The 23,180-nt window shown below is 35.6% G+C and overlaps 1 protein-coding gene across 1 annotated transcript in view; it reads left to right on the top strand.

Annotated features, from left to right (window-relative positions):
* Positions 1 to 22,471, top strand: part of LOC136031192 (tyrosine-protein kinase CSK-like) — a 48,839-nt gene extending 26,368 nt beyond the window's left edge. Inside the window, exons 3-7 of the mRNA XM_065710548.1 lie at positions 1,315 to 1,449; positions 7,456 to 7,592; positions 9,332 to 9,493; positions 17,997 to 18,372; positions 21,761 to 22,471. Of these exons, the coding sequence (XP_065566620.1) occupies positions 1,315 to 1,449; positions 7,456 to 7,592; positions 9,332 to 9,493; positions 17,997 to 18,372; positions 21,761 to 21,844 (894 nt within the window). The 3' untranslated portion in view covers positions 21,845 to 22,471. The remainder of the gene's footprint in view (positions 1 to 1,314; positions 1,450 to 7,455; positions 7,593 to 9,331; positions 9,494 to 17,996; positions 18,373 to 21,760) is intronic.
* The last annotated feature ends 709 nt before the right edge of the window (positions 22,472 to 23,180 follow it).

Here is a 23,180-nt window from a genome sequence, read left to right as displayed (position 1 = left end):
ACATTCAACCCTGTATTAAAGTGAAACAAATCGAATTTTTGTCGTAAAAATTTTCCGAATCCAATTTGTTTTTTTTTTCCGAATACCACTGTGAGGTTTAACTAACCCAAAAATTGATGGTAAGTGATGTTTGACAAAATCATAGAAAGTAATAAGGGTTTCAACTGTTTCTTTTAACTGAGGTAGCCTACACTGCAACTCAACCATTCCTTTTTTCATACACTTTTGTTTAACTTAACTGGTTCAGGTGTAAGGAATATCAAATATCAGTTTACAGGTTATGAATGCTATAGCTTTTGGTTGTCTTTGAACAAGACAGTCGCTAGTTATGCTATGGGTATCGACTATTGGACGGGGAGGAAGGTGTCTCATATTTTGATATTACTCTGGACCTGCATGTCAAGTTGAAAATCAAAAGGGGTCCATAAGAAAGATTTGAAAAACCTGGCGGTATATCGTAAATTCTGAAAATGTAATTTCTGAAGGGGGGTGGGGAAACATGTGTAGTTATCTTAAAAAAGTATGTTAGAAATTTTTTTGCTAATAATTAGGTTTTCCTCGGTTTTCCGAGGAATTGATGTCTGTGGATTGGGTCTGCTGTTTATTTGTGTAGCTGGAATCATGTACTACTCCCCTGCCTAACTTGGATTTTTTTCTTGGGGGGGGGGATGTATCGGTTTGTAATGTGAGTGTACAATTTAAGAAATATTGGATGGATGAATTTGTTTAATTCTTCATTTTGTCTCTCCCCTGTTTTTTCCTGGTCATAGAACCTCAAGGGAGAAACTAAATTGAAGTATTTTTGTTTTTTTTTATGTAAAATACTGTGGATTTTGTTAAATAGTTTATATATTTCTTGTTGTTTTTTTTTTCTCAATAAATTCGATTCAATATCTAATTCCAATTAGTGTAACTGCCAGCAGTACCTCTATAATTTTTTTTTTCAATGCACACAGCCAATATTATTACCCATCAAGCTCATTTCTTTCGGCTACGGAAAAGAAAGAAACTGAAAAAATCCTTGATCTGGACTAGAAGTAATGTCTCTGGAACCTAGTCCCGCTTATCGGCGGTCAAACCCCCATAATATGCGTGCCTAGGTAGTACTTGAAGTATGATTGACTCTTATTAATGATTGTGGTAGTAGAGTGTAAGGTTACTTCGTAGTAGTAAGCACAGATAGTCTGATCTTTAGTTCGTTTTTCTATGAGTATGATGTGGATCACGATTTTAACTTGACTGTTTTAGTTATTTTGCTGGTCTAATTTTCCATTTTCTAAATTATTTGCTTATTTTTATTTTTATTTTATATAGCATTATGAAAAAGACGCAGATGGACTTTGTACTCACTTGACAATTAGCGTACCAAAGAAAGGGAAGCAAGATTTTTTTGTGGATAGAAAGGCATTTGAAGAGGCTGGATGGGTTATCCAAGAAAATGATCTCGTTGTAAGTAATGAATGTTAGTTCCATTGAGTCCATAATAGAACCGTTCTTTCCTCATAATGAATTAAACAATTTGTGATAATTCAGGACCTTATTGATTGTACACTGACTTTTTTTATGTCTTAGAGTCAAAACATTTGATTGGATCTAATTTTCTCATTTTCGGAAATATTCTCCAGAATTAAGGGCTAATACTTTAAAATGGTAAACGTGGATGAGGCAGTGAATGATCACTTTATTTTGTGAGGGGTCTGTGATTAACTTCCTTACTTGAATATAATTCAATGCATTGCGTATACAGAGACACATACGCACACACACAAACATGCACAAATCCTAAAAACCTTTTAACCAAATCATTGTAATAGAATTTAATTAAAACAAACGTGCTTCAAATGGATCCTGGGCCAGTTCATAAAGGTTACTATGGTAGATTTTTAAGACACACGTGACTGAATATTAAAGAAAGAGATAAAAAAAAAGACGCAAAGGGACAAAAATAAACAAAATCATAATTTTAGAAATCTTGGTTGCAACCTCCTAAAAAACCATATCTCCATTCTGCCAGTAAAAATAATATAGTTAGGCTATTTTTATTTTGAATCAAGTACAGATGTTTCCTTTTTTAGGTTACTGTTAATTATTTTGACGCTTATATTGCAATTCTGTCTTTGCACAAGCAAAACAGAGTTAAGTGTTTTTCATAAATGTTGTTTGATTTGAACCGAAGTCGATTTTGGGCCTATTGGAAACCATCCGTGAAACGTGTAGTCTGCATGCTGTTGGTTTTTTGTTCTTTTTTTTTTGCTTTAAGACGTCCACAATACAATTTAAGCCTCCTGTTTATAACATGTGATTGCTGAAGAGAAATGATGAGATACTATTTTAGAATGGTATTTTAATGTATGGATATGTTCCTTAATATCTTTAATTCAATGGAGATAAAACATGCAGAAGAAGATACGTAAAGAAAGAGAAAGGCGAGACTAAGTCGTTTTGACTGAAGTAAAGAGCGACATTTAAGCTTAAAATGCACTGGAATAATTCAAGGGTCCTTGGGTGGACCCATCAATTGACCATTGCCTGGAGATGCGTGGTTAAGGTTTGATCTTGCTGCTGCAAAGCTGACATGGGGATTTTTTTTTATTGTTAAACTTTTTAAACCTATGAAAGAAATAAATTATTCAAGGTAAATGGTTGGTTTTCACTCGGAAATTTTGATTGTGTGATATAATATGTTTATTTTTTTATTGGAGAAAACAAGGGACACGCAAAATTAGAGCAAGAAATTTGGACTGTGAAAGCTGTACGTCCAAACAGACAATAGTCCGTGTCGTAGAAAATCATCAAAACATTGGTCAATTCTACTTCTTATGCAATAGGATATTTCTTGATGCTGAATCTTTTAGAATATACACCACTATTTTTCACGTTTTTTTTCGAACATTTTCTTCTAAGGAGAGATAATTTACAAAATTCAAATATTTTAATTCTAAAAACTAAAATATGGCTTTGACAAATCTGATATACTTGATTGTCATTTTTGTCCCTTTTGTCCTTTTTTATGTAAAAATAGAGATTTATAGCCTAGTTTTCAGTAAAGTGCTAAATCTGTTACAATATATGATGGAATAGTTCTTGGAAACGAACTGTAAGTAAGGAACGACTCGGCCCAATAGTAACTGAAATTCTAAAAAAACTGGATTTTGGTAACAATAAATACATCAAAAGGATTAGCTTTTTAGGCTGATTCCAAATATATAAAATTCATTATGTTTTATGTTACTCATCAAAAGCTACGAGCCTAGAAAATTACCAGATTTTCGAAAAAGAGGAGAAACACCTTGGTATTTTTTGCCAGAAGAATAATTACGTTTTTTTTTTCATATGTGATAACATTGAACTAACACTCCTAGAAGACTGAGAGAGGGCTCATCTGAACGGAAATTAAAAGTTCCAGTGCCCTTTTTATATGACCAACAAATTGAAGGGAAACTAGCCCCCTCCCATGCCGTTGTCCCCCATAGGTCTTCTGGTCAAAATTTTGAGATAGTCATTTTGTTCAGTATCGTTGAAAGGTTCAATAACTCTGTCTTTGGGGATGACATGACCTCCCAGAAACACTGGAGAAAGGGAAATAAGGAGAAAGTTATGAAATTTGCCCATTGGTTACATATTATATTTTTTTATGGGAAATATGCCGATATTTATCTGGGGGAGATATTTTTGAGAGAATTCCCCATTAGGATGGAAGTTTCCTGGGGTAGACTTTCTATGAGAAATTTTACACATGCGGAATTTGCCAGAACTCATATACAAAATTCGTTTTATTCATTTTACTTTCTCGCTGGCAACACTATTCTAGAGCTAGAGATGCTCTAGGGGAATTTACTGAGAAAATTTTCAGCCAAGCTGGAATTCTCTGTGGTATTTTTATATGGAGCAAAGGATTTCAAAAGAGAAAAATTCTCCATGGAGAAATTTTCCGTGGGAGAAACTTTCCATAGGGGGATTCCTGAGAAATATCCACCCGGAGAGATTCTGCCATGACCTAGAAACGGTCAGAAACTTATTAAAGAACAAGTAAGCGAATAATTTTCTGGGGGGGGGGGAATTCGCAGGGAGGATGAAATTGTCCAGGGGTGATTTCCCGAGGAAAGATTTTTAGTGGGAGTAACTTTTCATGGAATATTTTTTCGAGGGAGGAGGGTGTGGATTTCCAGGGATTATTTGAAAAACGATCAGAAATTAAATGAAAAAAAAACAAGTTTGTTCCTACTGAAAGTAAGGGACAACATTAAAACTTAAAACGAGCATAAATTATTCAGTATATGAGGGGGGCTGTCCTCCTCAATACCCCGGTATTTTCTCTAAAGTCTGGCCTTTTATCCCAATTCTTTAAGAACGACTCTTGAAACACAAGGGCCGTTTAATTAGCCAGAACCTTTTTAAAAGTATTAAAAGCTTGAGCGTGAAGAAAGGGGCATTGAGGAGATGACAGCCCCCCCTATTTCTGGAATAATATCTGCTCGTTTTAAGTTGTAATGTTGTTTCTTATTTTCAGTAGAAAAAACTTGTTTTTTTTATTATTTAGTATAATTTGTAGCGCGGCAACCTCCTGTTTACAAGGGATAATTTTTGAACGTTCCAAAGTAAACTATTTATTTATATGTAAGTGCCTTCAAAACTAATGTTTATAATCACCCTTCAAATTTTGAATGTTGCGAATGATCGGTCTTGTGATCAAATTCTTAGTTGGATTACAAACAGGATTAACAAACAGCTTGGATCACAACTATGGCTTGTTCATAGTTGAATTTTGGATTAGAAAGAGACAAAACTCAGTACAGCACTATACCCCAGACAAATAACTTTTTAAATCTTAACTTTAGTTACTATGTGCCCTGGTATATTCTATACTAGGTTTCAGCTATATTCGACGAAGCAATGGGCTAGATCGATCCTTAATGTAAATTTTAGTTACTATATTACCTGGTTTGTTCTTTGCTTGGTGAAGACTATCTCTATAGCCATGATACCGGTGCAACTTACTTAATCCCTATTTATTATGAACTATACTAATCCTTTATGTAAAAATATCCTTGCGTAATTATAGCTAACATCATAATATTACATTTACTTTTACGCCATATATGGTTACAACCTACGATTATGACGTCATTCATCAATCTTGTACAGGTTTTATATAAAAAATATATACTATTTTAAAAATTATTTTTGTTAATTACAAAAGTATGTATTTTTAAATACATCAATTTCCTTTAAAATAAGTCATTAAACAGCTCTCTGTGATGTTCCAGTACCCTGCTAGCTGCAGAGGAAAAACAAATACCTTCGATGCAAAATATCTTGTTTTCCCGCTTATCTTGTTTTTAAAACCAATATATTTTCTTTGTTGCTCAAGCCAAGGAGCTGTAAGTTTCTATACAGGAGTTTCCTACAAGGTGGTTCTAATAGTGTAGTTTGTGTTTCGACCTGACTTTTTTTTAGGAGTTATGGGCTATTGTATTTCTTAGTATGGGACGTCATTGTCTTTTACTAGGCATTGTCTTTTACCTAACCCGGATAAGTATCTATCTAAAGACCAATAATTCAACCTTTGAAATTTGACCACAAGTGGATTAAAATATAGATATTGCTGTGATTAAAAGTGTTTATAATTAAGATTTATGATATAACTAGCTGTTGGGGTGGCGCTTCGCGCAACCCCAACACCTAGTAGGTGGGGGCGCTTCGCCCCCCCAAGCCTCCCCGCGCGCGTAAGTCGTTACGCGCCATATTAGTTACGCGCCATTGTAGTTGTGTCCCTATGTCCCACCTGTGAATATAGATAGATATATATATATATATATGTTTTTAACTACGTAAAACTTGCGAATATACAACATTCTTTGCTGTCCCATTGTCTGTGCATACAAATAGATTGTCAGGTTTACCGACTCTTGAACATGCAACATATAATGGTCCATGGGAAAACAATCCATATTCAGATCTATACCTCATGATTCTAATGATTACCCTTGAGCTTTGTTGATGGTGATTGCTAATCGGCCATTCCCTTTGTTGCCGTCGTCATTTATATATCCCCCTGTGCCCCCCGGCGTCCCCGTTGTAGTTGTGTCCCTTTGTCCCGGTCGTCATTTATATTCCCTGTGTCCCGGTCGTCATTTGTGTCCCGGTGTCCCAGTCTGTGATTTCTCTTGAGTGTCCCGGGCGTCATTTATATTCCTTGTGTCCCGGTGTCCCGGTCGTCATTTGTGTCCCGGTGTCCCGGTCTGTATATACATTCGTTTTTGAATTGGTCTTTTTTTTAGTTTTTAGTTTTTTACCTTTTTTTTTAGTTTTTTTAGTTATACCTCATGATTCTAATGATTGCCTTTGAGCTTTGTTGATGGTGATTGCTAATCGAACATTCCCTGTGTCCCCGTCGTCATTTATATATCCCCCTGTGCCCCCCGGAGTCCCCGTTGTAGTTGTGTCCCTGTGTCCCGGTCGTCATTTATATTCCCTGTGTCCCGGTCGTCATTTTTTTTCCTTTTTTTTTCTTTTTTATTTTTTTTAGTTTGTTAGCTTTTTTAGTTTTTTTATTAGTTTTTAGTTGTTTTTTTTTTCTTTTTAGTTTTTTTGTAGTTTTTACCTTTTTTTTAGTTTTTTTAGTTTTTTTTTACTTATGTCCTGGTCGTCATTTATACTCCCTGTGTCCCGGTCGTCATTTGTGTCCCGGTGCTTTGTTGATGGTGATTGCTAATCGAACATTCCTTGTGTCCCGGTCGCTTTCTCTTTGAGTGTCCCGGTCGTCATTTATATTCCCTATGTGCCGGTCTCCCGGTCGTCATTTGTGTCCCGGTCTGTAATTTAGTCAGTCGAAAACATGACGTCAGTCAACACACAAAAATGACGTCACCCGACAGACCCACACACACAGAGACAACTTATTTTTATATATATAGATGTTTGCCTACATTGAGCAATCCTTGTCAATTGTAAATTTAAATTTATCGTATTTTTTTTTCTGAATTTGAGATAGACTTATGCATTATTAAACAGGGAGCTCTGACGTCGCTTGATTTTTAGGCTTCAAAAATCTTACCCTGCGTTATTGATTCGTAGATACGTCTTCTTCTTAGTTAAGGATTTCTTTCATTTTGTTTATATTTTTTATTAAATTGACATCATTTTCTATGCAACTTAATAGTTTCAAATCTTGTTTGCTGAAGTTTTATTTTATTTTTTTATTTTTTTTTTTTTTTTTTTTTTTTTTTTTTTTTTTCAGCGAATATATTTCGTTTAGAACAAGTAAGTTCAGTAAAGAAAAGAAGGAGAAGAGAATAAATAAGCATCAGGTTGGAACTAATGAAAAGTCCCAAAAAAGTTTTTTACAGCAGAAAAATAGCTCCTTTTCAACTTTGCTTAGAAAATAGTAATATAGTGACGTATTTCACGAGTGAAGGTTTTCACAACTTACTACTAAAAGCTATTTATTTTTAGCTCCGAGAGTGTATTGGGAAAGGAGAATTCGGTGATGTTTTACTAGGATTCTACCGTTCAGAAAGAGTGGCTGTCAAAATGCTTAAAGATACCAGTCGGGCAGCTCAGAAATTCTTAGCTGAAGCATCAGTAATGACGTGAGTAAATTTTATGTACTCTTGTCCATTGCAACCATATTTTTAGGTCATAGATGGAAACAGGTCTCATCCTAGAGGAGAAGTGGGGGTGTAAAAATCGGGAAAGTTTTTTTTTCAGATATAGTGTTATAAGAAGTTTCAAAAATAGTTCTTCAGTCTTTGTACTCACTGAAGTATGTACGCCTGCCGCTAGCCGGCATAATACATAAGTATTCTGCCAAATAATAGGATATAAGTCCTATTATTTGATAAAGCCAGCATTGGAGTGTTTTTTTTTTTTTTTTTTTTTTTTTTTTTTTTTTTTTTTTTTTTTTTTTTTTTTTTTTTTTTTTTTTTTTTTTTTGATTAGATCAATACGTCAAAGTTGTAAACGAAGAATAATATAGACACTGGAGTTGAAGATCGAAACTTGAAACTTATATTTTTAAATGCAGCATTATAATTATTTTTAAGTATTAATATAAAATTTTAAACAATTATAAATGTTTTAGTTATAACGCAGTCTACAATTGGTTTTATGCTTCGAGTTTTATAATCCTGCGTTTTTGATTCGCGAATGCTTTTCAATGGTGCTTTTAAGCTGTTAGAAAAATTCACTAACAATTTTTGTTTTCTAATTTCATTGATGTATTGTTCCTTCGAATTTTTTTTATTGGGTGAGGAGATGAAGAAGATTCTCCCATCCTATCCTATATATGTCCTGGTACACTGTTACTGGTACCATCCCTATCACAGCACAAAGTCGCCTGAGGCTAACGCAACTGCCCGAAGCCCCTGTTTGGCTCTGGGCCATATTTATCTCAAGGTTCACCACTTCTTGAGGCCTTACAGTATGCAGATTTAAACACGAGTTTCCGGTATTTCCATTTAGATTTTAGACTATTCTCATCTATGTATCAAGGGACATTATGTGCTACCTTGGAGCATCGTCCAAGCAGAATTTTCATGAAATACTTGGCTCAGTGACGTCAATTGCCCCCCCACCCCCTGATTTTTTTATACTTTCTTCATCCTGCGTATCTTAAAAATTTATCTTTTTGGGGGATATTGAAAACTGTCTTTATTTGTATTTTATTGAAAAAAAAATTCCTCCCTCTACCCCCTATAGATATTGAAAAATGCGTTCTAGATTTGTCACTTTGTAGATTAAATTTGAATGTTTGAAGCCAGTGCCTGATATGTTTGACTGTATATTCCCCTCCCCCTAATTTTTTTCATTTGACTTATTATAACTCAGTGGTGCCACTTAAGGTGGGGGACAATTGCTCCCGCTCTTTAAATTTTGAAAGGTATTTTTTGTAAATTTTTCTTAAACGAAAAAGCTCCCCCCTCCCACTCCCTTCCTTTAGCTATTGAAAAATCCGTATTTTCTTGTATCTTCTGTTTTTAAATAATTTTTTTTTAAACATTTCCCCCTTTTTTACATTTTCAAGGATTATTATCACTGTGTGAGTTGGCGCATTATGTGAATTAGGCTTATATTTTGCCATCGCCTTCGTGAAGATTGGTCTAAAGGTACCCCCCCCCCCGAAAAAGGTGATAATAAATGAAGGAAACTGAAGTAAAGGGGCTAGCCGTCGTGTGAGGGTCTTAAAGGTCAACTGGCCTTTGCAAACACAAAAAAGCTGGTTGGTAATTTCCCTCAGTTGTATTCTTAATATTTAGCAAAGCTGAAACTTTTTCATCATCCAATTATGCAAGTCTACCATCGAAAAGACTATTAATTACTTTTATTTCAGCTCATTGAGACACCCAAACCTTGTCCAGCTTCTAGGTGTGGTATTTAGTGACCCCCATGTATACCTTGTGACGGAGTTTATGAGCAAAGGAAGTCTCGTTGATTACTTGAGGTCAAGAGGGAGGCTGCACGTCACTAAAAAAGATCAAATAGATTTTGCGTAGTAAGTTGTTTTTTTTTTCTTTGTCGTTTGTGACCAGTCGTCACCGGTCGCAGACTGGCGATAATTTTGTTGTTTTTCTTCTAGCTATTGGTGGTCCTGTCAATCCATAGTTGGTCCCAAAATGATAAATTTAGTAGTGTATGTGAAAAAGGTATCTTAAGCTATGTCACATTTTGGTTAAGGTAGGCTCTGACTAGAGTTGAGTTTCGCTTCAGTGGGTAAATTCCGCGTCATCTGGTAAATAAAATGTTTTTGTTTGTGAATACTCCATTTGCATCTGCCTTGGTTCTCGACTGAACAAATTCGTTTTATATGGATTGCAGCATTGTGTCGAAATAATTTCAATCTCCTGCTAAGGCTGCAGTAAGATGTGTTATTCTTTGTTTAGATGTGTATCCAAAGGACTCTTTCTTTTTTGAAGTTTACTAGAATAATTACAGAGAATTACGCTTTCACTGGGATAGGCAAACCGCCATTAATATAGTAACGACACCATTTTTTTCCAGCTTGGCAATACTCAAACTTCAGTGAACTCGTTTAATACATATGTTATTACTATTTATCACTTTAACCAGTACATCCCACTTTTGTTTTTAATTCACTCTCATCCAGATATTAAGTTTCGTTCTTTAAGAATTTGTATTCATATTGCACTTTATTAATTTTTTATTTTACTGAATAAATATGCCTCTATCTTTCTTTTCTTCGAAAGAGAGAATTTATTTAAAAAAAAAAAAAACAATGCAAAAAAAGAAAAAAAATTCCCAAAAAAACTTTTGTTTTTTTTGAATGGCCGCTTGTGCGGCCATTCTGGAGACTACAAAACAAATCACTCATCAACGGATTCCCCAAAATAGAAAACAAGCAAAAACATTACCACTTGAGACCCCATACTATTGAAATCTAATATAACAATACTATTCTATACTTTTTTCTAACTCTATCTAGAAAAAAAAAACACAAAAGATAAATACCAAAACAATGTCCCGAAGCAACCTACGAAAAGTCGACCTATCATTCTCTTCAACTATATCATAAGGAAGGGACTCCCGAAAATACAGACCTTGTAGATCTTTTAATTGGTTTTCCAATTATTGACAAATTCCTTGTCTCATATTCAGCCGCATCTTTCTCAGACACACTAATCTAACAGTCAGGTGCATTTTATGCAATATATCAAACGTAAAAAGAACCTTATAAAAACTAAAAAGGCCTGAAACTGGTAAAATATGAATTTGTTTTTATGACTATCTCTTACTGACATAAGGATTATCACAATTAATAAGAACCCGATTCGCCGAATTTTGGAGAGCACGACTTTAGCACGAATGACTTAAAATGTGTTTGAAAAGTAGATGACCACGACGAACAACAATAAATCAAATAAGGGTGGACAACAGAAAAACATATCAATCTAAGTATAATAACTAGAAAAAAATGTTTCAACTATCTCAGATTCCCTACATTCCGAGTAGTTTTAGATGATTTACATTGTATGTACTTAGTGAAACTAAGAGTATCATCCACTATTGCACCAAGATATTTCACAGACAGTGCACGCTCAATACGGCAAGACCTGATATTCAATTCCTTTAACCAAGGATAATAATATGGCGATCTAGAAAAAAACCTACCCAATGGTATTTCTTTTAATTCAGCTTTAGGTGATTAACCTTCATCCACTTTTCTATCCTTGACATACTATCTCTTGTAATAGTTGGTAATTCACTTTTTGTTCTTGCTATCACTGTAAGACATGTGAAATCATCCGCTAAGAGAATTAAAGCTTGAATAGGGTCACGTTGTCTGTGAGCCCTTCCAACTTCAATATACAGTCCAGCAAATGCTAAGTATAGGTAATTTACCTATATTGCAAAAAAATAATTGTCCCAGAGGGACCCCCGTGGGACTCCACGTCTTACTTTATGATCTATTGATGGACGTCCAATTTAAAAAAAAAGACTCGATCTTAAAGATAAGAAGCAAAAAGTCTCAGCACATTCCTGCGAATGCCTCCATTTTCTAATTTTTTCGGTAAGATCAAACTATCACAAGTATCAAACGCCTTTAATATATCTAGAAACATTGAACTGACTTTAAATTTATTATCAAGGCCATCACTTACTGCTGCGGTCAGCAACTGGATAGCAGCCTATGTAGAATGAACTCTACGAAACCAAACTGATTAAAAAAAAAAGATATTCTTACTCAAAAAATCTTTTGGGTCCTCTCTCTTTAAATGATCTTAAAGACAAAATTGATTTCAGTATCTTCAAAGATATCCCTTTTTGTCACTGAGACTTTTGTATTACTGTTTATTTTGCCTTTATAATTTTTATTCGTAGATATTGCTATTAAGTCCTATATATTCATTAAAATGTTAATTTTTTTAAAGGTATTTTAAGGATAAGGATTGTGGTTTTTCCCTTAATATTTCTTTGAAGAAAATGTTAGACAGTATGCTGTGCTTTCTCTATTTTGTCATGGAAGCTTGTAATTATTTGATATTATCGTCCATTTTCACTACTTGTATCAGTTTTCTTTGTCTTCTTCTTCATGTTTCGATTAGTATGTTAACGTTTTCGCATAATATCATCGCTGTAATCAAATTCCGAGCTCTGCAGTTTTTTGCTGCAGTTGAGTTCGAACTCAAGTATATATATATATATATATATATATATATATATATATATATATATATATATATATATATATATATATATATATATATATATATATATATATATATATATATATATATATATATATATATATATATATGTTGTTTGGGAATTCGAAGATGATGATGGGCTGGTATTTGTGGTTTATGTTTTAGGTAATTGGGCGACTATCACTACTAACTGTTACTATCTGTATCTACTAACTGTATCTATGTTATTTCCAGAGTTATTGCAGCTGAAGTTGCTTATTTGCTGTTGATGGGATAAGGCTATTGCATTGCTTTGAGGTTATCTTCACATTGATTTATACCCTCTAATGATAGATATATAGTTAAATTTATTTGAGAGATTTTCTCCAGTTCCTAGAATAGGTCTTTCTCTCTGGGTATTATTATTAACGCCTTCTTTTTCTCAAGTAGACTGGCCCGCCATCTATATTGCCAAATTCATAGAGCGTCATCTTTGTTTCCATTTCATTAAGGTGCTTATTTTTTCTTAGAACAGGCAGAAGAGGGGAAGGAACCCTCCAAAAGTGCCGTACTGTACCCGCCGGTATTCAGTTACCTGTAAATTGCGGGGAATAGGTGAGGGGGTCCTTACGCTTCCCTTGTTCCTGGGTGATTTCAGTAACTTGCTTCAAGCATGGGGGAGACTATAATACTAAATCCTGTGTTGAACTACATATCGCGTTCAATGACTAGCGGGATAAAGAAGGAAGTATTTTTGAAACGAGCTGTGGAGTTTTTTGATAGAGACTCAATCTTAAAGGCCAAAGAATTGTTGACTAAGGAGGCCAAAACTGGTGATCGATTTACGAAATGCGTCCAAGATGAGGACAATTTAATGGATAATGCTAAGCTATTTGCAAGATGCGCTAAAGAAAGAATAGAACTTCCCAAGTTCGTTATATTTGATCCTCAAGAAGTACCGGCCAGTGGAGCAGAAGTAGGCGCATGTGTCATATCGACAGTGAATGAAATGCGACGGCAGTTCTCGGGTTTTCTCGAGCGCTACAACCAAGTCCCAATCCCGTGGCCCCCCGGCAAATCCGTAAGTGACGGAAACCAACCCAATCCTGCGCCAGATGGACTTCCTCCACTACCCTATTCCGTAGTTCTGAAGAACCCCCCCCCCCCCACTACCACGCCAGAGGAACGAAAACAATTTTTGATGAGTATGTGTGGAGAAGACCTGTCAGTCGATGATGTTGAATTGAAAAGAAGTCGATCTGACTGGCGGCTTGTAGTTAAAACGAAGGTCAAGGCAAACAGCATTGCCTCTCCTATCAACCAGAAGTCGCTAAGTGCAGAAGCTAGGGTGAAATCCCCAGTTTTTATAGGCGTGATTAAAAACATTCCGACTACATATGATGCCGATAAGGTGAAAAAACTGCGTTTCAGGTTGCGAAAGGGCAGAGCAGTGTGGTAGAAGTCGAACCTATAAGTTGTACTTTTCTTCCCGCTATCAGCTAGCTCTGGCCATGAAAAGTCCGCCAAAAATAGAGTTTGAACGTTTTCCGATTGAAGAATTTGTGTACCTTCCAAAACGATGCTATAACTGTCAGAAATTCGGTCACGTTTCAGCGGCGTGTTCCGCTCCCCAGGTTTGTCCTCGTTGCGGTGTCCTAGGCCATACGTCAAATGCTACTACCCCCTGCACGAATCCAATTGGCTGTGCAGCATGTAAATCGACAAAACATACCTGTCAGTCATTCCAATGTCCTGAGATGAAAAAGCAAATTGGAAAGCAAAAACGCTCCGATGAATGAACAGCATGCAAGTACTAAGATCGTTTCGTGGAACATGAACGGAGGTGTGTCTCACAGAATCCCCTTAATTGAAGAATTATGTCGGCGAGGCAATATTCTATGCATCCAAGAACATCTGCTGACAAGTGATTGTCTCAGACTGCTCAAGTTTTCAGACAATCATACATTTTATTTTGTCCCAGCAAAGTCTCGTCAACGTGGAAGACCCTCTGGTGGACTAGCGATCGTATGTAGCTCTGCAGTTGATTCCGAGAGTCTTCATACAGCTGAAAACTTTATGGTTATAAGAGCTGGGAATCTTGTGATCGTCAATGTCTACCTCCCCACAAACTACAGTGACGAAGAATCAGATAACCGATTTTCAAAGGCAGTGCGTGCTCTTGCAAAGTGCCTCAAGACCATTATGTTGTCCAAACTGGAATGAGTTATAATCGGAGACTATAACTGTGATCTAGCGGACGACTCGTCTCCTCGGTCCCAGTTGATCCTAAGCACATTGGAAAATCGGTATCGTGTGCTTCCAAAATACAATGATTTTCCTTTCGTACACACTAGTGGCTCAGTCTCAAATATAGACCATGTCGCATGCACATTAAACGTGAGTGGCACAGTTAGCGTGCTAATAGGAAGTCACTCCACCGACCATATCCCCATTGAAGCATGTGTTAATGTGTGTATTCCTAAGGAAAAAAGTTCTTCACAGTGGTACGAAATAAAGGATTGGTTAAAGGCCGACTTTCCTCTTTATCAGACAGTGCTCGACAAGACGCTGCAGAAGATTAATGTACCATATAATCTCCTACAAGCCAACGTGCAAAGGAATATCCAAGAAACTAAAATACAGGTCAATAGCTTTTGTGCTGAAATCACCCATGCACTACTAACCGCAGAAAAGGCTGCTATTCCCGTTAGGAAAATTCGTAAATATACTGAAATCCCTGAGTTTTCAAAGAATCGAGAGCTAGTGAAAGCGTGTCAAGATGCTAAGTTTTGGTTCTCGGTATGGAGGGAAGGCGGTCGCCCAAAATCCGGTGTGTTGAACTGTCTCCGTAAATACACAAAACGTAAATTTTAGAAAGCCCTCAATCAGCATCGTACAAATGTGAAACATGAATATACAGAGAGAATAATCAACGATCCAAGTCGTCTATGGAAAGACCGCCAAGAAACGCCTAAGTCCATGCCTTGTGACCCAAACGACTGGCGAGCCCACTATATGAGCGAATTTAGTGCCCCAGATCCCAGTGTAGGAAGGTCATATATCGAGCAACTTGAATCTGTGCTATCAAATTCGAGTCTTCCGGACTTTACCGTAACTGTTTCAGGTGCAACTGCGAATGTCTTTAAGTTGAGAAAGAAAAAATCGCGCGGAGTTGACGGTTTGTGTGCACTTTACCTTGTGAATGGTACTCGTCTTTTATATGAAATGTTAACATTATTGTACCAGATCATATTCGTAGTCGGTATTGTGCCCGATGTTTTCTGTAGAGGACAACTTACGCCCATCCTGAAAAAAGGGAAGCCAGCTAATATATGCTCCTCCTATCGCCCAATTACTGTGTTGCCAGTTTTATGTAAGCTTCTTGAAATGCTTATATTGCCGAATGTTAGAAACTGTTGCCAAATGCCAAACTACCAGTTTGGCTTTACGGTAGGTCTTGGTTGCGCTGATGCTCTGTTCGCCCTTGCTGCTATTTTGTCTGATTCTTAGGCAACGGGTGACCCACTAGTTATTTGTTCTTTTGTTGTAAGCCGGGCGTTTGACTCGTCGGTGCATGCGCAGATCCTTTTAGAAGCGTATAAACAAGGGCTAAATCTGTGTATTGTCAGAGTTGTGTATTATATGTACAATAACCTTAGAGCGCAAACTAAAATACCCTCATGTCCGACTGAATCCGTTGTTGTACCAGTTCGTAAGAGGGTCAGGCAAGGCTCAGTTGTGTCTCCGACTTTGTATAACAATGGCGTTCTGCCGGCACAAGCCCAGGTAGCTACATCTTGTGTTTCAAAAGGGATCGATGTTTCGTTGATGGCGTATGCTGACGACCTACTTAATTTGAACAGGTCTGCCGATCGACTATCGAAGAATTTTGATGTTTTGAGTAGGGAATATAATAAAATAGGCTTATCATTTAATGTGTCTAAATCGGCCGTACTGTTCTTCAACGTGGGGTATTATGAGAAAGAAATTCCTTTAGGTGATTCAGCTGTTAAGCCATGTGAGAGCATTACCTACCTTGGTTTACCAATCGGTCGAAGCCTCTACTCGACAGGAACGTTGCTTTTACGACACGTAGAGGCGAAAATCCGGATTGCTTACGGATCAATCATTGGTAACAGACATCGATTCTGCCGTAGATTTCTTGCGTCGCTGTATAATGCCATTGCCCTCCCACATGTACTGTATACAGCACCTTTTTGGAATTATTTGTCGTCCGCCCAATGTACAAAAGTAAGAGTTCTGTTTTTTCGATTTGCGAAGTTCCTTCTGAGACTTCCTCCGTGGACAAAGAACTCGTATATCATGCGTAATTACGGAGTGTCCGATCCAACAGTTTGCATTAACCAGGTCGTAGAGAATTTGCCTGGAAAAGGCTAAGGGAAGGACGAACCCGTGGCTAGCTATCATGTGTCAGTAGTTTTGTTAGTGTACATAGTGTGTGTTTACTTATGGTTATGTTCGTAGTGTGATTTTCTTTTCTTTTTCCATTCGTACTCCGATGTAATTCCAGTGAATTTTCGGGCAATAAAAGTACTTACTTACTTACTGTTAGTTGACGGGTTATATATCTTATATTATACATCTTATATTGTACTAAATTTTCGAACAACTTCTAATGAAAACTGCAACGAAACAATCTTTTACGAATGTATTATGTCTTTAATTTCTTCCTGAAAACAATCTGCCCTTCACTTGAGGAAGAATAAAAGCCTCTGGAGACACCGGAAAAATACAAAAAAAACATCCGATACTTGTCACTAAGCGCATCATATAAAATAAAAATTGCAAACTGCATTTATAAACATCAAAAATTGAAAATGTTGTCAAATACCCTCGGCATTTATGACACATGTGAATTTGGTCCGTAATAAGCTAAATTCAGTGTTGTCTTTGTCAATAAAAGTGAAGTGCCTAACTGACAGTTATTTGTAAGACCAAGGTTTTTTTTTTCTCCTTTTCGAATTTTAAATTATACCATAGTAGCATCAGTACGATGCTGTAGCTGAGTTCTAATTCTGGGTCTCAAGCTCAAGTTACCTAGCAGAGATCAATTCCACTGTATCACTACAGGGTAACCACTTTAGTTGTATTAGTAGCTATGTAGGTCCTGTGTATCCTTTGCAGTTTAGGCCTATAATCTCCACCTTCTAGGTACACCTAAGAATGGTTTAGCAAATTTTTCTTAAATTTCTTTGATGTTTTTTTTTCTAGAAGAAATTTGAATATCTATCCTATAATTCCTCTAATTAGATCCTCATAATATTCTGTTTTTTTTCATCGTGGGATATGTACTAAAGTTGCTAACAGTCTAAAATTCTTTAAGGACCCAATCTCTTATTAATTCTAAAACAAAGATGCTATTTTCCTTAAGTAAAATTGGTGCCGATCGTGTGTATATAGCCGGAAGTTTCTCGTAGATTTATCTTCAATGTCTACTGAACATTCTCGTCTTTTTGTTTTAAGTCTTTTTCAATTTTAGAAAAAAATAATTAACGATCTCTTAGTTTTTTTTTTTGTTCGGTGAACAAGATTTTGGATATATTTACTACTACCCCCTTGGTATTCGGATTGGTATCTTCTTTCACCGTTTGGCCTTTCCAGTATAATTCTAAAGATCAATGGACGTGCTTTGTGGTAGAAAATGAATTTTTATCGCAGGCTTCGAGAAAATCGGTAGTTTGTCTTATGTTAATGTGTTTGCTAGGGCTACCTTCTTTCTCTAGATTTTCTTTTTTTGTATTCTTGCTTTGTTCCCTGTTGTATGTTTTATAGCCAGTAAAAACTAAACTATCGTTATGGTCTAAATTTGATTATAATTTGTTTTTATTTTAGTGATACGTGCGCTGGGATGGAGTACCTTGAATCGAAACGTGTTGTGCATAGAGACTTGGCTGCAAGAAACGTCCTAATAGCCGAAGATGGAAGTGCAAAAGTGAGTGACTTTGGACTTGCTCGAGAAGAGTCTTTCAGTGTGGATGGGGGTAAGTTCCCAATAAAATGGACTGCTCCTGAAGCTTTAAAATTCGGACATTTCTCAAATAAATCTGACATGTGGAGTTTTGGTATTTTGTTATGGGAGATCTATAGTTTTGGACGTGTCCCGTATCCTCGTATCCCATTAGCAGATGTGATGAAACATGTAGAGAAGGGATATAGAATGGAAGCTCCTGAAGGTTGTCCACCCGAGATCTATGAAGTCATGAGGCTAGTGAGTATAGTACAGTCTTCTTAAATTATATGCTCTTATCAAACAGTCCGTGATAACGAACTGTAGTAAGGAGCGACCCGGCTCAATAGTAACCAAAACTCTAAAAAATGAAATTTTGATACCAATAGCTACATCAAAAGAATCGCATTTTAATGCTGATTTTAAATATATAAGTTTCATCAAGTTTAGTCTTACCCATCAGAAGTTAGGAGCCTGAAAAAATTTGTCTTATTTTCGAAAATAGGGGGAAACACCCCCTAAAGTCATAGAATCTTAACGAAAATCACGCCGTCAGATTCAGCGTATCAGAGAACCTTACTGTAGAAGTTTCAAGCTCCTATCTACAAAAATGTGGAATTTTGTATTTTTTGCCAGAAGACAGATCACGGATGTGTGTTTATTTGTTTTTGTTTTTTTCCAGGGTTGATCATATCGATCCAGTGGTCCTAGAATCTTGCGAGAGGGCTCATTCTAACAGAAATGAAAAGTTCTAGTGTCCTTTTTAAATGACCGAAAAAATTGGAAGGCACCTAGGCCCCCTCCCACGCTAATTTTTTCCCAAAGTCAACGGATCAAAATTCTGAGATAGCCATTTTATTCAGCGTAGTCGAAAAACCTTATAACTATGTCTTTGGGAACGACTTACTCCCCCACAATCCCCATGGGAGGGGGCTACATGTTACAAACTTTGACCAGTGCTTACATATAGTAATGGTTATTGGGAAGTGTACAGACGTTTTCAGGGGGATTTTTTGGTTTGGGGAAGGATCTGAGAAGAGAGAGATGTGTTGGGGGAACTTTCCATCGAGGAATTTGTCACGGGGGAAGAAAATTTCCATGAAGGGAGCGCAGGATTTTCTAGCATTATTAAAAAAAACAATGAAAAAATAAATATGAAAAAGTTTTTTCAACTGGAAGTAAGGAGCAGCATTAAAACTTAAAACGAACAGAAATTATTACGCATATGATGGGCTCACCTCCTCCTAATACCTCGCTCTTTACGCTAAAGTACTATTAGTAATTTCAACTATTTATTCTACGGCTTTCGTGATTCAGGGGTCATTCTTAATGAATTGGGACAAAATTTAAGCTTTAGTGTAAAGAGCGAGGTACTGACGAGGGGGTGAACTCCCGCATATATGTAATAAAAACATGAGAATACAAAAGTTCGTTACGTAAGCTAATTTATAAGTTACGTATATCTTTTACTAATAAAAACATTCGTAAAAAATTGAAAGTTCTAGTTGCCTTTTTAAGTAACCCAAAAATCTGAGGGCAACTAGGCTTCCTTCCCCGCTCTTTTTTTCTCAAAATCATTCGATCAAAACCATGAGTAAGCCATTTAGCCAAAAAAAAAAATATATGCAAATTTCGTTTTAATTGTTCCTCTGCGGAGAATCAAAATCAAAACATGCATTGATTCAAAAACGTTCAGAAATTAAATAAAAAAAACAAGTTTTTTTAACTGAAAGTAAGGAGCGACATTAAAACTTAAAACGAACAGAAATTACTTCGTATATGAAAGGGGCTGCTTCCTCATCAACGCCCCGCTCTACACTAAAATTTTTTACTGTTTTGAAAAGAAGAGTTGAGAGAAAGAGTCAAACTTTAGCGTGAAGAGCAGGGCGTTGATGAGGAAGCAGCCCCTTTCATATATGAAGTAATTTCTGTTCGTTTTAAGTTTTAATGTCGCTCCTTACTTTCAGTTTAAAAAAAAATTTTTTTTTATTTAATCATTAATAACCCGACTGTATATTGGCTTAGTTCATCTGCAAGTAAGCAACAAGTTATATATAACGTCGTAAATCAGAGTTACATCTGCAAAGGTCAGAGGCCCTAGTTGCCAAAAGTAGCTTGCAAGGGTCGTTGATAGGTATACAGGGCTGTTGAATTGGTACCCCCTTTTTATGCTATTCGTCCGTCCCGCTTTGCTTCTACTCTACAATAATGCAAGAAGAATTCGTTTTTTTTATTTTTTTTAATAGTTTTTTTTTTATTAAAACTTGAAAGTGGAAAATAATCGTACACATGATCTGATAACGGATTAATCCAATAGAAAACAGAGAGAGGAAACTGGAGAAGGTTTATGTCTCTCCATTGCATTTTTTTTTTTCAATGATTGTTATACAAAATAGAATGACTGACAATCTAGCTCTACCCGTAGAAATGTTTACAACTTTAGCATATATTTTTCCTTTAACAGTATATTTGAATGTCAGAGACTCTATAGGATTTTCGTCTTCCTTTTTTCCTTTTTTACTATAATGGATTAATCGTAAATTTTTACTTAAATAGTTAAAATTTTCAGATTGAGTTACGGAAAAGTTTGAAATAGAAATCAACTATATCTATGACATGATATTACATATACGTATATGTAAACTATCGTGAAGCAGATTCGAATGTCCTCAAAAGAAACCACATTTTTTTGCCTTCTAAAAAATGTGTTTCTGACGTAAAATCATACTTTTTTTGCATGTTTTAGAGAAAATGACATCGAGAGAAAATTATTTAAGAAATATTATAAATCACAAGATTCCTGGTTGTTGGTCTTATCTTAGATAGTGTTTTTTGTGTATTTTCTTAATGGTCAGTTGTGTTGAAGGGGGCCTGCAGAAGCTTATGCAATGGGGGTAGGGGCAAGTCTGCACAATTGTTCCAATGGAGAAGGGGGGGGGGGGACTAAGAACTAAAATCAAGTATATTGCCAGAAGAATGTCAATTTATACTAATTATGCAAACTTTTCCTCATTCTGCATATTTTGTCCACAGTATAGGAATTTTTAGGATTTCCTGAATACTTTTTTTTAATGTGAGAAAGGAGATGCATTTTTGCTTCAGATTATTATCTTTTTCAGAAAACAAAAATTACTCCAGAAAACCGATTTTTTCTAGAAGCTATTTGTCCTGTGTCTGTTGTAAAATTTAGGTTGTGCACATAGGATCTTAAAAGCTTAACAAAGTTTCGAACTGTTTGATAACTGTATTTAACTTGAGTGTTTATTTTTCACCAAAATAGATTCATCGTTCTATGGCTTATGCCTGATTTTGTCAAAGCTCTAACAAATGTTAATTTTTATTCAACCTTTTTGCAAATGATAGCGTCAAGTGTTTTACTTTCTATAATTTGTGAAGGACCAAGTACTTTATACAAATTATGTTAAGCTTAAAAAACAATTAAAACTTTTTTCTGTGCAGAACTTGACAGAATCCATAAATGTTTCTAAGAAATTGGTGCAGATTTTGTTTGAAATGTCCTTAATATTCGCTTTTCTGTGTATACAGGGTTTGAACAGATGGAATTCTGTAAGTGTGTGTTGGTGTAGTTGAGTTCTAAAAATCCTGGCTTCAACGACGAATCAAATAAAGCTGAGTTGTATATTTATAGGCATGGGAGGCATTGCCAGAAAGACGTCCTACCTTTCACGAAGTCAAGCAAAGGCTCTACCAACTAAAATCTATTGTCATTTGAGGGCTAATTGCTCAACAGTTTCTCTCTAGAAAGCCTCTATGTTTTGCCTTAAGTCAATCGTTGTGTTGTTGTTTATTCAGTATTTTTATTGATATTTCATCCATTTGTTTGTTGTGAACAATAGCGAATTGTTTATGATTTGGGTTTATAATATTTTTATGAAAATTAAGATAATTATTATCTTAGATAAACGCTATTGATTCTCTAGAGTATTTGCCTTAGAGCTGCTGTTTATTTTGAATGTGATTGTCCTTTATAATGGTCATTCAGCCCTATCTATCTAGAGTTGTGTTATTCCAACACTGCCCCATTCGTTGTTTCAATAGACTATCTTTTTCTTTATTTGTTGACCATGTCATCAAGAAAGATTTATGAATGTATCCACCGTGTATTCAACAGTGTTCTGGATGAAAGACTTGGAAATGGAACCATTGAAACTGCATCTCGAGTTAACTTGGGCAATATTTTATCCTTGGGCCATCTACGAATAGAGACCGAATATTTTTATATGGTTTTATTTAATTTGAGTAAAGAACAAGGCGAAAAAAGTACTTTGTATCATACTTATTAATGTTCATTAATGTGCTTTTATAAACTTGACAAACCTAATAAACACTAGTTTTTCAAGCTTTGAGAATGTCGAATGACAGTGAAAGAAATTGTCATACCGTGGTTAGGTGAGGAGGGTATCTCTATTATCCCCATCACCTTAGTTTTTATTTGACTGGATTGTCAAATGTTTCTGGCTACTATTCCACTTATTTTCTTGCAAGATTCTTTATGCTCCTCCCTAGCCATGTGAAATGAGTTCGTTATCTTAAGTACCAGGAATTTCCTGGTGGGAGACATTAGAAAATTCTTTTTTTATACTTGTGCTTTTAAACAATTTCTTCTGTTTTAAACGAGTGTTAGTGGGGAGCGTTTTTAGTTTATTGTTACCCTTGTGATTTTACCCGCAGTTTTATTTGATTTTATTTTGTCGACATTTCCTTTGTTTGCATAAATGTATATATTCTTAATTGATTTTTTTCTCCGACTTTCGAATTTGCTCTTTTAGTATATTTCCTTTTTTTCTTTTTTGACATTATGCTTTTCTTTAATGTCATGACTATAGTCAAGTAGTGCCATTTTGTTCTTTCTTTTATACTTCATGAAGTAAGTTCAGGTTAATCTTCCCGCGGATTTAAATTATATTTACAAAATATATTTTCCATCTCAAAATTGTAAATAAAATTATAGATAAAGGATAATTTGTCAGATGTCATGAAGTCTTAAGCATAAAAGACCTAATTTGAACGCAGTTATTTTAAGGTGATTTGAGTAATCGCTGAATATT

This window comes from Artemia franciscana, chromosome 9 (genome assembly GCF_032884065.1).
Source record: "Artemia franciscana chromosome 9, ASM3288406v1, whole genome shotgun sequence".
Classification (NCBI taxonomy): domain Eukaryota; kingdom Metazoa; phylum Arthropoda; class Branchiopoda; order Anostraca; family Artemiidae; genus Artemia; species Artemia franciscana.
Note: the sequence above shows the minus strand (reverse complement) of the source record. Positions and strands in the feature narration are given on the sequence as shown.